This window comes from Tympanuchus pallidicinctus, unplaced genomic scaffold (assembly GCF_026119805.1).
Source record: "Tympanuchus pallidicinctus isolate F22 unplaced genomic scaffold, pur_lepc_1.0 scaffold1, whole genome shotgun sequence".
NCBI lineage: Eukaryota > Metazoa > Chordata > Aves > Galliformes > Phasianidae > Tympanuchus > Tympanuchus pallidicinctus.
In genome coordinates, this window is record NW_026294618.1 from 62968329 (window position 1) to 62982107 (window position 13779).

Genomic DNA, 13779 nt, shown 5'->3' on the forward strand with positions numbered 1-13779 from the left:
ATTACATTTGGATACACCACTGTATCTCCTATGGATGGACAACTCCTCTTAAACTAGAGCTGAATTTCATTCCTCTCTACTTGACTTTCATCCTACATACACCCTGACACATCTTTGGTATGCAGAATGTGTTTTGTGATCAATAGTTTATACATAGTGATTACAAAAACAACTTCAAGAGAAACTTGGAATCACTTAGTCTTCTACCCCATGAAAACAATCTCCACCTATGTCAGTCCCGACAAATTTCTTTGTGACCTGCTCTTTTTTTTAAAGTCTAAGGTTACTCTACAATCCGCCCAGCAGCCTATCCAAGCACTTTGTATGATATCACATTAAAAGGTTTTATATAAATATTTAAGCTTTCCTCCTTCTTGCTATCTATTACTTAAAGCCTATTCCCACCGTACTCAACAGAGGTGCAAGTCATAGACTATTCTGCGTTCGTGCTAGGCATCTCTGAGCTCTGAGAAGTCCAGCTCAGAAGTAGACTGCTTAAAAGCTGCACAGCATGCCAGCTGAAATTGTACTCATTCTGGACGGGAAAAAAAAAAAAATAAAAAGGACTACTTCCAAAAACTTGTTAACAAAAAGCAAAGAAGCAAAAAACAGCAAAAAAAAAACAACTCACCTCAGTTTAGCAGAGATATGCTGCATCTACCCATAAGCACTTTTGATCATAACAGCCTATAACTCAAGTCCAATGTATATCCCACTTCAATCATTTAACAATTTATTAATTCTACTGCATCAATAAATCCAATCTTTCATTTTCACACTGTGATAGTAACATGCAAAGCAACAATCCAACCCCTACCGTTCTCGGTTAAATTTGAGTGAATGAAGTATAGCAGGTCTCTTCTGACGTAAGTTCCACAGGTGTAAGGTATCATCAGCCAAGGCACTCACAAGAGCTCCCTGTTTAAAATAAAGTTTTACTGAATTTATTTCTAGAACTCTAGAAATACTGTTAATAACATCATAGAAGAAATATTGCAATTTGCTACCAATATTAAAATATTTACAAGCATGCATGTTAAAATCATAGCACAGCTAAATTTCATATAGTAGTAGTAGGATAACTGATTTGATTGCAGTGTTCAGCCTGGTAACATTTCGTTCTGTGCTGTACTGAAGAGTAATTGCAAAGAAGCTTTTTCTGGAGTGCACAAGTTTCCTCAAGCACATATCTGTAGAGAAATAAAGTAATAAATTCCACAGCTAACATCTACATGCTGACAAATTTAGTGATACTTGACTTCAGCATCACTCTGAGGTAGCGATCCCTCTAAAAATCTGGTCCCTAAGTAGCTCAAGAACAGTACTGCTGCCAGGTCTCAGCTGTTACGTCTTTCGAAATAAATGTGAAATTGCTGAGGATTCAAATCAGAGATCTTTTCTCAGCTCACATCTAAAACATTAGCTATCAAAGTAAAGTCAACAATCCACTGAGATTGTTGGTACTATTAAAAGTGTACTTTACTTCAAGGGATGACTTGCAATATTTACTGACAGAAATGGATGTATTACTGCAAAAAAGTTCCTGCTTCTAGCAGGAGTACTGTAGAAATGAAGTCATTTTCAAAAGTTAGTCAAGCAATGTATACTATTAAAAAAGTTACCTTGTTATTAGTGTTTAAAACAAATTCTTGGCATGACTGGTATCTGTAATTTGATGTTTGCTTAGTGAGAAACTGAGGAACACACAGTGCATCTTCTCTAAATTACAGAATACAGACATCGATTTACTAACCTCATTAATCAGGAACTGAAGCTGGATTACTGCAGCTCCACTGTCATGCTGGCAATAACATTCAACTCCTGGCCGACCAAAGCTGAATTGTTAACATTAAGGAAAAATTGATGTATGCAATGTAGGAGAAAGAAAAACATTGTCAACATCAGTAATACCATATTCAAACAGGCTAACATCCTGCTTCTAGCTCAAATACTTAAAATATTTAACCACATAGATCTTAACACCAAGAAAAAGAAAAACATTCATAAACATAGTAACATAAGGATTAGAAAGGTCCATTTTATTTATCCCCATGGAATAAGAAAATTAGATATAAAGGCTCAACTTATATTTATCTAAAGGATCCTTTGTCAATGACAACACAATAGAGAATGATGAGACAGTTATTTTAGTAGTGTTAAATATCAGGACTAGCATAAAAGAAAGTTATTTAAATAAGTCTCATAACCAAATGATCAAATTCTTCAAGTTCCAAAGGAGATTTCTCTGCTTTTGAAATGCTACTTACAGATAAAAGAAGAGTTGAATAATGTAAGGAATATTAAAAGAAAATGTACCATGGAAGAGATAAAATAAAAATAAAAATCAGTAGCCAAAATATGGAGGAGTCAATGGTAAATTATGTACAATGTAAATTTCCAGGATCTCAGTATCAAGATTTCCTGGATTCACACCAACTATGAGATAACAAAAATGTGTTCATTTTCCCTCTCATGCATAAATCAGTCCTCTACTTTTATAATGAATACTAAACAGAAGTAACAACAGACTCTTTCTAATCTCCATAGTTGATTTGCAAATACTTTGTATTTTATTATCCTCTTTCTCCAGACATGAAATTAAGGCAGCTTTCCAACCTCTAGGTGAGAGAACAGAAATAACACACATCCAAATGAATTATGTAAAACAGTTAGTACAACAGCAAACAGCACAAACAGGATTCCTGGAGAACATTTTGCCAAAGAGCTGAACACCTACAGTTTTAAGCAGGCATCTTGGGAAGAATGGAAACCATTTCAAAGACATATGCAAGTCATTGAAAATATACAATTTGTTTGTTAGTATACACTAGAAATTAACAAATCATTACAATTCTCATTCAATCTTCAAGTCTTCCATTTACTGAGAAAATGTTGATCAAATTGAAGTGGGTACAAATGCCCTTTAAAAAGGTATTTGTTACATATTTAATTTATATGTGTGTGTGTATGCATATATACACAGACATTCATATCTACCTATATCTAGTGTGAATACATCTATCAATAGATCTATATATGCTATAGACAGATAGATGTCTTCATACTAGAGACAGTGGAAAAGCAAAAGTAACTATTAGGTTAAATGGAAGTTAAAAATCACAAGCATCTCCTGCTCAGTGTCTGAAAAGTGAGACAAAATGCAGGCAGAACTACAGTAGAAAGAAGTCTGCTTCAACACACCTCAGTATTTTACTTTTTAAACTTCCATCACTTTCTTCTCCTAACCTAATGAATCTGTGTAACATCCAGCCAAGTGTTGAGAGAGATATTAAACAGATGTTGAATAATCCAGTAAACTTAATTCCAGCTTTCTTCCTTGAATAGAAATAGTAATTTAATTTTGTTCTCGAGTGGAAAGGCTTAAAGAGTCAGCTCGCATCACCTGTTTTTTTCCCTTTCTGTATTTTTAATTCTTACCAATTTGGTTTCTGTAGAAAGAAGTCATCTGTGTTCCACTGTTTTCCATTGCCAGTTAATAGCACTTAAATAAATAAGCTTAGAATTCACACTTCTCCCTCCCCAAGAGGATATCTTTCTTTACAAACTCAGAATACTTTTACTGTACAAACAGTGCTTTTGCAAAAAGACAGGAAAGGAAAAATCCTCACAAGGAAGAACAAAATTTCCAGACTATTTACATCAGCCTTGCTCACACTTCTGCGTTCACTTGAATTGACAACTACTTGCAGTAAAAGACAAGCAATTTCTAAAGGTAAAATTCAGATGTATACAGGAACTGAATTTTAAGACTTGTCAATTATTTATCTGCCCTGAAATAGTTTTCTAACAAAAGCTTTCCCAAATATCTCCACAGAAATTAGTTTCCAACTTAAATATGTAACAGTTATTCTTTCACCACCCACAATTTATTTGGAGTTGAACCTTCATGGCTACCTTGCCTCACAACAAGAGAAGTATGACCCAGAAAAACATAGAAATCCAGAGATTGTTTTGAGTCACAAATTTTATCCTTCACATGTTGGCTTCAAGAATTGTCTACTGCAAGTATTTCTAGAAGCACTGTTACCAGTTAATATAATTTTCAATATTAAAAATGCTTGAACTTTGGACCAAAAATCCTTTAGCATTTTCCAGGGCATATAAACCAGTTTCCACAGATCAATACATTTGCAACATTACAAGTTTACAAAAGTTTACACATACAGAGGAAGTTTTTGCTTTCTGACAAGTGAGTGAAAGCCACATATACAGATCTGAAAAACAGTTTGATCTCTTATCTCACAGTTATGAAAAAAATAAAATCAATCATTGCAGCTAGTCCATTTAGTGCTTTCAACCAAGGATTATGTTGCCTTCACTTTTTCATCTGGTAGCTAGAATTACTATTCTCATCTTGAATTATATCATCATCCTAACCATCATTAATCTTCTTTTCTAAAGCAATGCAAAGTCTCCTAGTTTTCTGAATTCAATACTTCAATACTGGCTGTAGAAGGATAAGAGAATAGAGAGGTTCACTTGGAAGGGACCTTCAGAAATTGAGCCTGTCCAATCCTTCCATATCTTTTTGTGTGCCCGCTCAAGGCACAAGAACTTACTATACTAAGCAGTGACTTTACCACACAGCAGTCCCTGAAACAGGCAGAGACTGTAATGGATAATGACAAGATAGGCAAAGCATTTTCATTCTACAGGCAGGAAAAATTGCCTGCCAAAGGCCTAGGGTTGCTGTAGAGAAAAATAGTGTGCTCTGAGCAGATCTGTTGGGTTTTTGTTTGTTTTTTTTTAAACTCAAATACCAATCCTTTCTCCTTCCAAGCACTTCTTCCCACTATTGCTATTCTGTCTATTAATCTAAATATGAACAAAAAAGTTTAAGAGCTTCTCAGCAGTAGCTAGGACTATTGCTTCTGTGCTCCCCGATGTGATAAGGAAATTGACAACAGCAAACACTACCATTTGTCTCTAGTGCACGTTCTATGAGAAAGCAAGCAAAAGACAAAAGGCTTGGACAAGTGAAGAAAGTAATAAGGTGCACATGAACTAACATCAGTGTTCACTTTCCAAACAGCTAGCACAGGTCATATATTAAAAAAAGCATAGGATCACACAAATATAACTGTATATCTGTGTATCTGTAGCAAGAGTTCCAAAATGTATTTTTGCCATAGATGTTTCACAGAGTTACCCTTGCTTTTTTCAATTTTTCACACAGACAGAACTAAAGCATTTCAGTTTGTTACTGTGTTTTAATGCTGCTAAATTCTGTTTAAAAAAAAAAATAAATCAAAAATCTTAGTATTTATAGCTTATCTGCATGGGAACAACTCAATGCACAGCTGCCTAAATAGCATTTTTTTGAAAATGAAAACAAATTCCAGATTACGTATGAAAGCCTCAGGAGGCTTTTCACTTTTTACTTCTGCAATGCATATGGGTCTTTTTCATATTTTTTTAAATATTAGGCTGTTTCCTCACATGTGGTTGACCTGTCTCACACTGGAAACAGCTGCAAAAGCTGTAGCTATCAATTCAATCCCTAGCATAAACCACTCATGAATACAGAATCATATTTATAACAATTTCCTTTCAAACTGTTCTCAACTTCATATTATACTGCAATAAAGTTTTGTAGTACAGCACAAGATATGAACTGTATACCTGTATCAGAATTGTCACCATTATAATAGCTTGGGATTTACAAGACACATACAAATCTAGCAACCTTTATAACATGTTACCAGATACTCCTCAAAACTACAGCAGTAATACTTCACAGTAAATAAACATTTGGCAATTGTGATACAAAATACAGATCTAGTAGAGAAAGATACATACCACTGATCTGAATTATGTGCAAATCAGTAAGGTTGCTTAGAGTTCTCTTTCATATACCAGTCTGTAGCACAGAGCTTTAAAGCGCTGCAGATTACATTTGCATATTTTAAAACAGCCATTTCCAAACAATGTTTTACCACTTTGTTTGGTCTGTCCCCCAATTATTTTTCTAGACAGACAAAATCACCACTTACTTCGTAGTGTTGTCTGTACCTCAACTGTGGCCACCAAGAATTACTATAACAGAAAAATACGAAGATGGCAAGGTTTCCAAACTGTTCTGAGCAAATAATAACTACAAGCCAGGCTGGGATTACTCACCACTGCCAATGTCTTGATGCAATCCATCTACACACAAAAAAACAAACAGTTTATTTATGGTACTCTGAAATTCAATGTACACTCCTGTTGATGTACAGTCCTCTAAGCAGTAGATCAGCTTTGATTCATTCAACTTAACTGTGAGATGATCCTATCTGTGCCTAGGTCTGATTGGTACTATCGCTCTCTCATCCAAAAGTACGACTTCTCACAGAAACAATCGCAAAGAACAGTGCCTCAATACACACAGACAGTAAGAGTTATTCACCAAGTGGCAAAGTACCACAGTCGACAATGTCTACAAAACCAGTTTTTACCTTTCATGTTCATTCAATACCAACAAACGTGACAAAGTAAAAAGTCTCAAAACATTCTGGAGTTTTAGACTTCACATCAAGCTGCAAGTAAGAGCATACCACCATTTTTCAAGAACAGAAAGATTACAGCATTTCTTTCCAAAAACTTAGGTCTTCATAACTGCTCAGGCCTGCTATGCTCACACCTCTCACATAAGCAGGTCTTTTTTATTTGCTCTGTTTCACTACGTATGCCTGAAAAAGCATAAAATATTCACTAATATTTCACATCCACTTTCCTAATGTAAATGACAACATCGGGCAGACAAACAAATACAAAACAAGAAAAAACAAGGACCTCTTTGTTGTTTATGTGAACGGAACTACAGCTTAAAATGCTCCCGAATCAGGAGAATAAACAGCAACATCTCTTATAAACAACAGACTCACTTTCACATATCCAGGGCTGCTAAAGCTTTTAGCTAGAATTACAGCACTTATTGCATACAGATACCACTTCCAGCACATATTTCATTTTTCTTTTTATAAAACAAGTCCCCAAAGTGGTCCAGGTCTAATGCTTTTGTCCTCCAACTTCAGTGGCAGAGCAACAGCTACATTCCATTTGCTTGGTTAGTATACTGGGGGAAAGGTGCAAACACTACAACTTCATTAAGAAACTGAAGTATAATAAAAGCACATTTTTGAAAGTCTGAAGTCTGCTTTCACAAATTTGAGGTTACAGCTCCAAAAAGAACATTAGGACTTCCTAGATTTCTTCATCTCACAGAACATTTATCTTAGTCCAATTTGCAGCCTTACTGTGAAAACTGTTGAGCTGTCCCCTTTCCTGTAAGCATCTACATTGCCCAGGTAACAAGAAGCTCTAAGAACGCGATCTCAGCAGCAGACGGGTGAAGTGAGTCAGGATGTCCCTTCTGGTCCCGTCAGTATCCTTCTATTCCCTCCCCATATCAGACTTCCTTGCAAATGACAAAAATGGCATTTCTCCCAGAGGATGGGGTAGAAGACAGCTCTGATCATTGATTTGTGTGACTAAAAACCCTCTCAAATTTTGTTTAAACCCTACATTTAAATCTTACCAGAGGTACTAACAAAGCAAACCCAAGGCAGTCCTTTGGTTTGTTTTCCCTTGTTTTTTTTTTTTTGCTTTTCTTTCTGTTTTTTCTCCTTTTTTTAATAGTAGAAGCTTTTTTCTTGGCAGATAAAAAAAAATGGAATTAAGAAAAGTGCCATAAAATAAACTTTGTAACATATAAAGGTGCAAAGCAGGGTAACAGTTCAGTAATTTGAAAAAGTAATCTTGTGTTAATGGGCAGGTCTCATTTTCTTCAGTCTTACGGTATATGGTTGCCTTCCAAACATGAAGGAAGAACATAACTTTACAAACACTTTCTACATTCAAAGGAAGCTGAACTGGTGTCTGCAGACATTTTTCCCTCTCTCCTTCAAGTAAGGCCACGCACCAGTTCTCTCCCAGTACTCCTCCAGTGACACTAAGAGCACCTCACCTTTGCTCCCACAAATCACCCCAGCACAAACCAAAGCTTTAAGGGGCAGGAGCAGGCACCAGCAATGGCAATGGGACACATGATAAAAGCCCATACAATTCAGGCTATGTTAGATCAAGCTTTCTTCCTCTTGAAAGAGGAAAAGCAGCCACACCTCACAGCCGCAATCCTCTTCAGAAGTTGCAGAGCTTACTGCTTTGCTATGAGAAGTCTGGTGTTGTCATCTACCTCACAACACAATTAGCTTTTAAAACTGATACTGAAGTTAGTCAGATGGAAATACTATCAAATTACCATCAACAGCTTACTATGAGGATTCTAGGTGGATGATTACAATGTATTCTCCTTTTGCCAGGAGAAAAGGAGAGGGCAAGAAAACTGACTTCAGGAAAATGGGATAAGGAAGATTGACAGATACAGCCAGCCAGAAGACACTGCAATGCTTGTACATCAAAAATAGCACTTGCTGAATTAGCTGATATCTGCAGTTTGACCTCATTACTTGCACAGAAAAAGAGCCAACATTACAGATAGTATTTGGAAGCCATCACATGCGTCTCTAGGGAGTAAAGAAATATAACTTCCAGGCAGTGAAAAAATCTACATTCTGCTTCTGTTAGTTGTAAGGGTGAAAAAAATGTGAGGCACCTAATGGAAGACGAGACTAGAATCTCAGAACTGTTTTTTCCAAACGTGGAAAAATAAGAGTGGGGAAAAAAAATAATAAAAACAACACAAAGAACGGTAGGTTCCATACATTTATGGACTCCAAAGAGACCATTTACACACTGATAAATGCAATACATTTTACTTAATTTTTAGGAATCTTAACCATTATACAAAGTTCAAGTATTTTCGAGAGCAACTGCACTGAGTGTTCAGCAGTTGTTTTAATACAAATGATATAGGCCAAGAAGCTCCAGTTGGATGACTTAAGATTGACCATAAAACTATTGAGGTACGTTGTCACAAAATTATTTGATACCATCTAATCTCAGGAGTTTTCATTATTGGGTGAAGAGATTGATAACAACCTGGGTGGCCCTGCTTGAGCAGGTTGTTGGCTTCCAGAAGCCCTATTAACTTCAATCATTCTTATTCTGTGAGGATGCATAATATTTAAACAGGATTTTTTAGATATTAATTTTACAATTACCCATGTCATATTAACTGGATAGGCTACAGCAATCAATTAGTGCCGTTTGCTATTGCTGCTTCCACTGAACTCAAGCCCCTGGAATCAACATCTCAACTTCTGCATCAGTCAGTGATAAGATCTACTCCTGCATAAATGCAATCATCATATTCACCTGGTTCATAACACAGCGCTCACCTTCTTTAAACATCAGAAGCCAACTGTTCCAGTGTCAACTGTTTAGAATAATCCTAGAGTACATAGCTCAGTAAGGACATTACTTATATCCTTTCTCTATACAGGCAGCTTCCGCAATTTTAAAGCATAAAACTTCTTAACTTATGGTAAGAAAAAAAATTAATTACTGAACTAGTCTACATAGAAACTGATCAGCAATGGGTATTCAGCAGTTACTTCTTTTTTTATTTTTTTTTCTAGGAAAAAAAAAAGGCCAAGAGTCAAAACAGATCTCAAGCTTCAAAGCTACTTATATAAACAAGCACAAACACAGTATTTTCCAAATAGCTTTGAAAAGTACCAGCAAGTTTTTCTATAAAGGTTGTACTCAGTTGATTTTTCTCAGAGCTGACAGGTTACAGGCTTTCAATAATAAGCCACAAAAAAAGGAGATTAATCTGGCTTTTTTTTTTTTTTTTTCAAGTAGGATGAGGGGGAGGGAGAATAGCAGAACACAAGGGGAGAGAGAACAACACTGATACAAACACATTTGCATAATGTTTCCTTTGACTATACAAGATGTACTGAAATGGCTTGTAACTGCTAACTCAAAGTTTTTTTAGAAAGACTATACACAAGAGAATAAAACTAGCAAATAACTATATACTCTGAAGAAACTTCACCAAAATTCAGAGGCAAATATCTTTGCATGCTTTCAAGTCCTATTCGTCTGCCATCCATTTAAACCAGTTTATTTTTAACACCAAATTTTAATGTATTATGAACATCCTACCTCCTCCATCCTTCTGATTGTATAGACTGTATCACAATATTAATAATTAACCAGGCTCTTTCTTCTTATATCCCTAGCTTCTAGGCCACAACTAAAGGTAGAGCCATTTTTTTTGCTCTTCAAGCTAAGCAGTACTTGGGGGGAAGAACGAATTCTCTCCCAGTGTCAAAATATTTCATACAGAATTGCCAACAGCAGTATTAATAAATGTAATGTGTTGAACTGGATGTTAAGTGATTTTTCATATGCCTGCTAGTTCAACTTACAAAAGCGTAACGAACCTTGTATTATCTAATAAGATGGACAATTTAATGATTTTAAAGGATACAGCCAATCCTTCCCAATCAATTACTGTCAATTAATGCCAATTTCTGACTATACAGCCACTGCTAAGTCTAGAAGTATCTCTTATGCCCCATGTTTGGGAAAACCTAAAATAAGGTCTAGAATACTTCTCTTTTTATTTTATTACGAATTCCACATTAACATAAGTTCTAGCTCTGCAAATCACCAAAAGATGAGAAAATTTTAATCTGCTGCTGCTATCAAAGTAGTAGTGACAATTTTACAGGTTAGCTCAATATTACCACCACAAACAAAAAGTAAAGGTACAATTCAAACAATTCAGTAGATGGCACTCTTCCACCAAAATCAAAAAAAGGAAACTCATAATATAAACAAATAATTGCCTTTGGGCTGCAGTGCTTACTTTTGATATGTAAGAAATACCCCAACTTGTAAGCTTTTATTTTTTTATTTTTTGTATTTTTCATAGAGTTTAGAAATATAATTTCTTCACATGTAAATATACTGAAGCATTACAATACTTTGTCATAATGCAATTCTACCTGTCCTTTTTTCCAGATTTGTGCTATTACAGTCTACTTCATACCATAAAAAGTAGTTGTATAGAATTTTTTTTAAATAAGCTTATGCAGCATTTTAACTTCATTAGTGAACACATTGCTTTATTTAGTTTAAGTTGTATTAATAAATAGTGTCAAAGAATAGGTGATCATTAGAACAATCTAAATTAAGCTTCAAGATAAAAGTTGGCATTAAGTATGCAATTCTTTAATATTTTTTAAATGTAGGTATGCCACTAAAGATAAAGCTTCTTTTTTCATCTCAGCTCTTTGTTTAAAAGTTTGTGGGTGGCACCTTAAATCCTGCTCTCATCATACTTGAAGACTTCAGGTGGGTTCTTCAGCCACCAGAAATGCATCACTCTTCACTGAACAGAATTTCAGCGAGAGCATGAACGTAGCAGTACAGCTCTTACAGGCCATGGATATCAAAGAGCTTCTTTAAGACTAGGGAGCACAGTGTACATGAAAGTACCCACTATCAGTTTAAAATCACAAAAAGATGGAAATCAGAACATCAACTGAAAAGCAGAATCAACAGAAAAGCAGAAGGTAGCCTTCCAAAGTATATTTCCAGCTGTTCTATCTAGGTTGCATTTTACTGGAAGGAGGCATGCTACTACCTTGCAAATCTAGCTTCTTTGAGTGAGGGGGGTTTTGATACTTTAGAGAATCTGCTCATCTTTTAGCTTTGTGTACATCCTTTCCCAGACTCCAAGCAATGCCCGATACTTATGCCCTGCTATTACAGGGGTTTAACTTGCTTGTAATCTGCTCATACTTTCTGCAACAGAAGAGCAGCTTTGTTCAAGTTTAACAGAGAGAAAGAAGTCCTGCAGATAACATTTTGCTGTAAGCTTTACAAAAATAGGAAGCTGAGAAGAGGAGAAACCCAGATTAGACATATCCCACCAAAAGGGACAGCATTACCTCAACACCCTAAAATAGAGTCTCCGCATAAAATGGTGCAGTCACAGAAAACACTTCTATAGTTACTGCACAGGGAAGTTCTACTACAGGAGGGAGTCATACGACTCCAAGGTTCACAGATGAAGTGTCTCAGGTTCCTTTCTCCAGATAAAAGTAAATGAATATTCACGTTCTTTAACTCACTTCCTATAACTGAAACTGTTTAAGTTAAAAGAAAGGAGAAACTCCTCTCTTCATAGGATGGGATAGGAACAAAAAACATTACATATGGATATCTATGGTTTTGACCATTTCCAAGATGGACAGCTATACCTATTTGTGCTCCCTGGCACTTTCAAGATCCTGCAGCTTAACTGAAGTGTGAATTCTGCAAGAATGAGGCTGTCTTCAAACAAGTCTGAACTGAAATTTGATAGTTTGAAATCTGATTTATTTTAAGACTAGAGCTTTCCCTTTCCACACAGAGTACTGTTATGTCCTTCACTGCCGCTCAGCTCCCCAAATGCCAAGACAAGACACCTTCATTTCTTCTCCTTCTTTCCCTTTCTCCCCACCATTTTTTTTTTTCTTAAAGGTAAAGAGGACAAAAAAATAAACAGCAAGACTGTACAAAGATTTGCTTTCCTCAGAAACTCATTTGCCTCCAAGAACTATCCCAAAAGATCAAAACAATCCTTGCTCAGTTATCAGTTATTACAAAAATTCGCAATCCTAAAAAAAAAAGCAATTGCTATTGTTGTCACTCACCCCAGTACTAATATGCACAAAATTAAATGCTTGCTGTTTGTGGTAGACAATCAAAACAGTCTGGAGTTTTACTGAGATTTTAATGTCAAAGTCTGAAATTACAAATGCCAAACTAAGAGGTTTTTCCATCTTCACTACGGAAACTTCCAGCTGTGGAAAGCAGGGGTGCACAAATGCCATAATAGGAAAATATCCACGGGTCCCGATAAGAAAAATATATTTTCTGGAACAGGACTCCACATACAAATTCAAAATTGTTTCTGAGCAGTAAATTCAAATCTTTAAACTGAACGTGGTAATCTAGTCTAGCCAGCTCTTCTGCTTCAAGTCAGGACAATGTGCACTGATAGTATAATTTACTGCTTAAAATGTTTTGAATGCTTTTAGTGTGACATTATTTTTGCTACTCATTAATAAATAATGAAAAAGTGAAATCAATTAGTTTTGAATTTAGCTTCTGTAACACTTTCCATCAAAAAATACAATACAAAACTGCTGATGCAACTCTTAGCTAACTACTGAAATCTCTAGAAGTTGCAACATGTAGATGTTTTACATAAGCTCTGCAAGATAAGGAGTAAAAACCACAGGAGGCTCCAATATAAGCTCAGGAAGAAGGTGTTTATTTGATATCTGTCATACTAAACAACACGTGATTATGTTCTTTCACATGTCATAATGAAAACAAACAAGAGGCAAAACTGTTTTTCCACAACTTGGGTAGAAAATCTCAGAGAATAGGTTCTATCTATAAAAGATATTTACATAATTTAGCTGTTACCTTAATGTAACTCTTTTTAATCAGGCTAATTTCTAAAGCAAGATTAAAAAAAAAGGAGTATCTGTAACCTACCTACAGGCTTTCATAATTTGGTTAGAGTTGGATTATCCTTTACAAATGTAGTCATCCTCTATTTTCAAGACTGACTTTTTTATTACTTTCTTAGATATCAGCATAGTAGAGTGGTAACAATTTAAACAGAAACAGACAACCTCATTGTACATGTATGATTTTTAGTAGCTCTATGTGAATTGAAGAAAACTGTTTCAAGAAAATCACAAAATCACAGAATCACAGAATCACAGAATCACCTGGGTTGGAAGGGACCTCAAGGATCATGTAGTTCCAACCCCCCTGCCTAGCAGGGCCACCAAACGCACA

At 35.6% G+C, this 13779-nt stretch overlaps 1 protein-coding gene across 7 annotated transcripts in view; it reads right to left on the reverse strand.

Moving 5' to 3' along the window:
• The window catches only part of STXBP5 (syntaxin binding protein 5), a 105499-nt gene that overhangs the window by 74565 nt on the left and 17155 nt on the right, over positions 1-13779 (reverse strand). For all 7 annotated transcript variants that reach the window (XM_052672972.1, XM_052672982.1, XM_052673026.1 and 4 more), the window contains exons 3-4: positions 1754-1835; positions 818-918 (exon numbers count right to left, since the gene is read on the reverse strand). In XM_052672972.1, coding sequence (XP_052528932.1) covers positions 818-918; positions 1754-1835 — 183 coding nt within the window. The remainder of the gene's footprint in view (positions 1-817; positions 919-1753; positions 1836-13779) is intronic.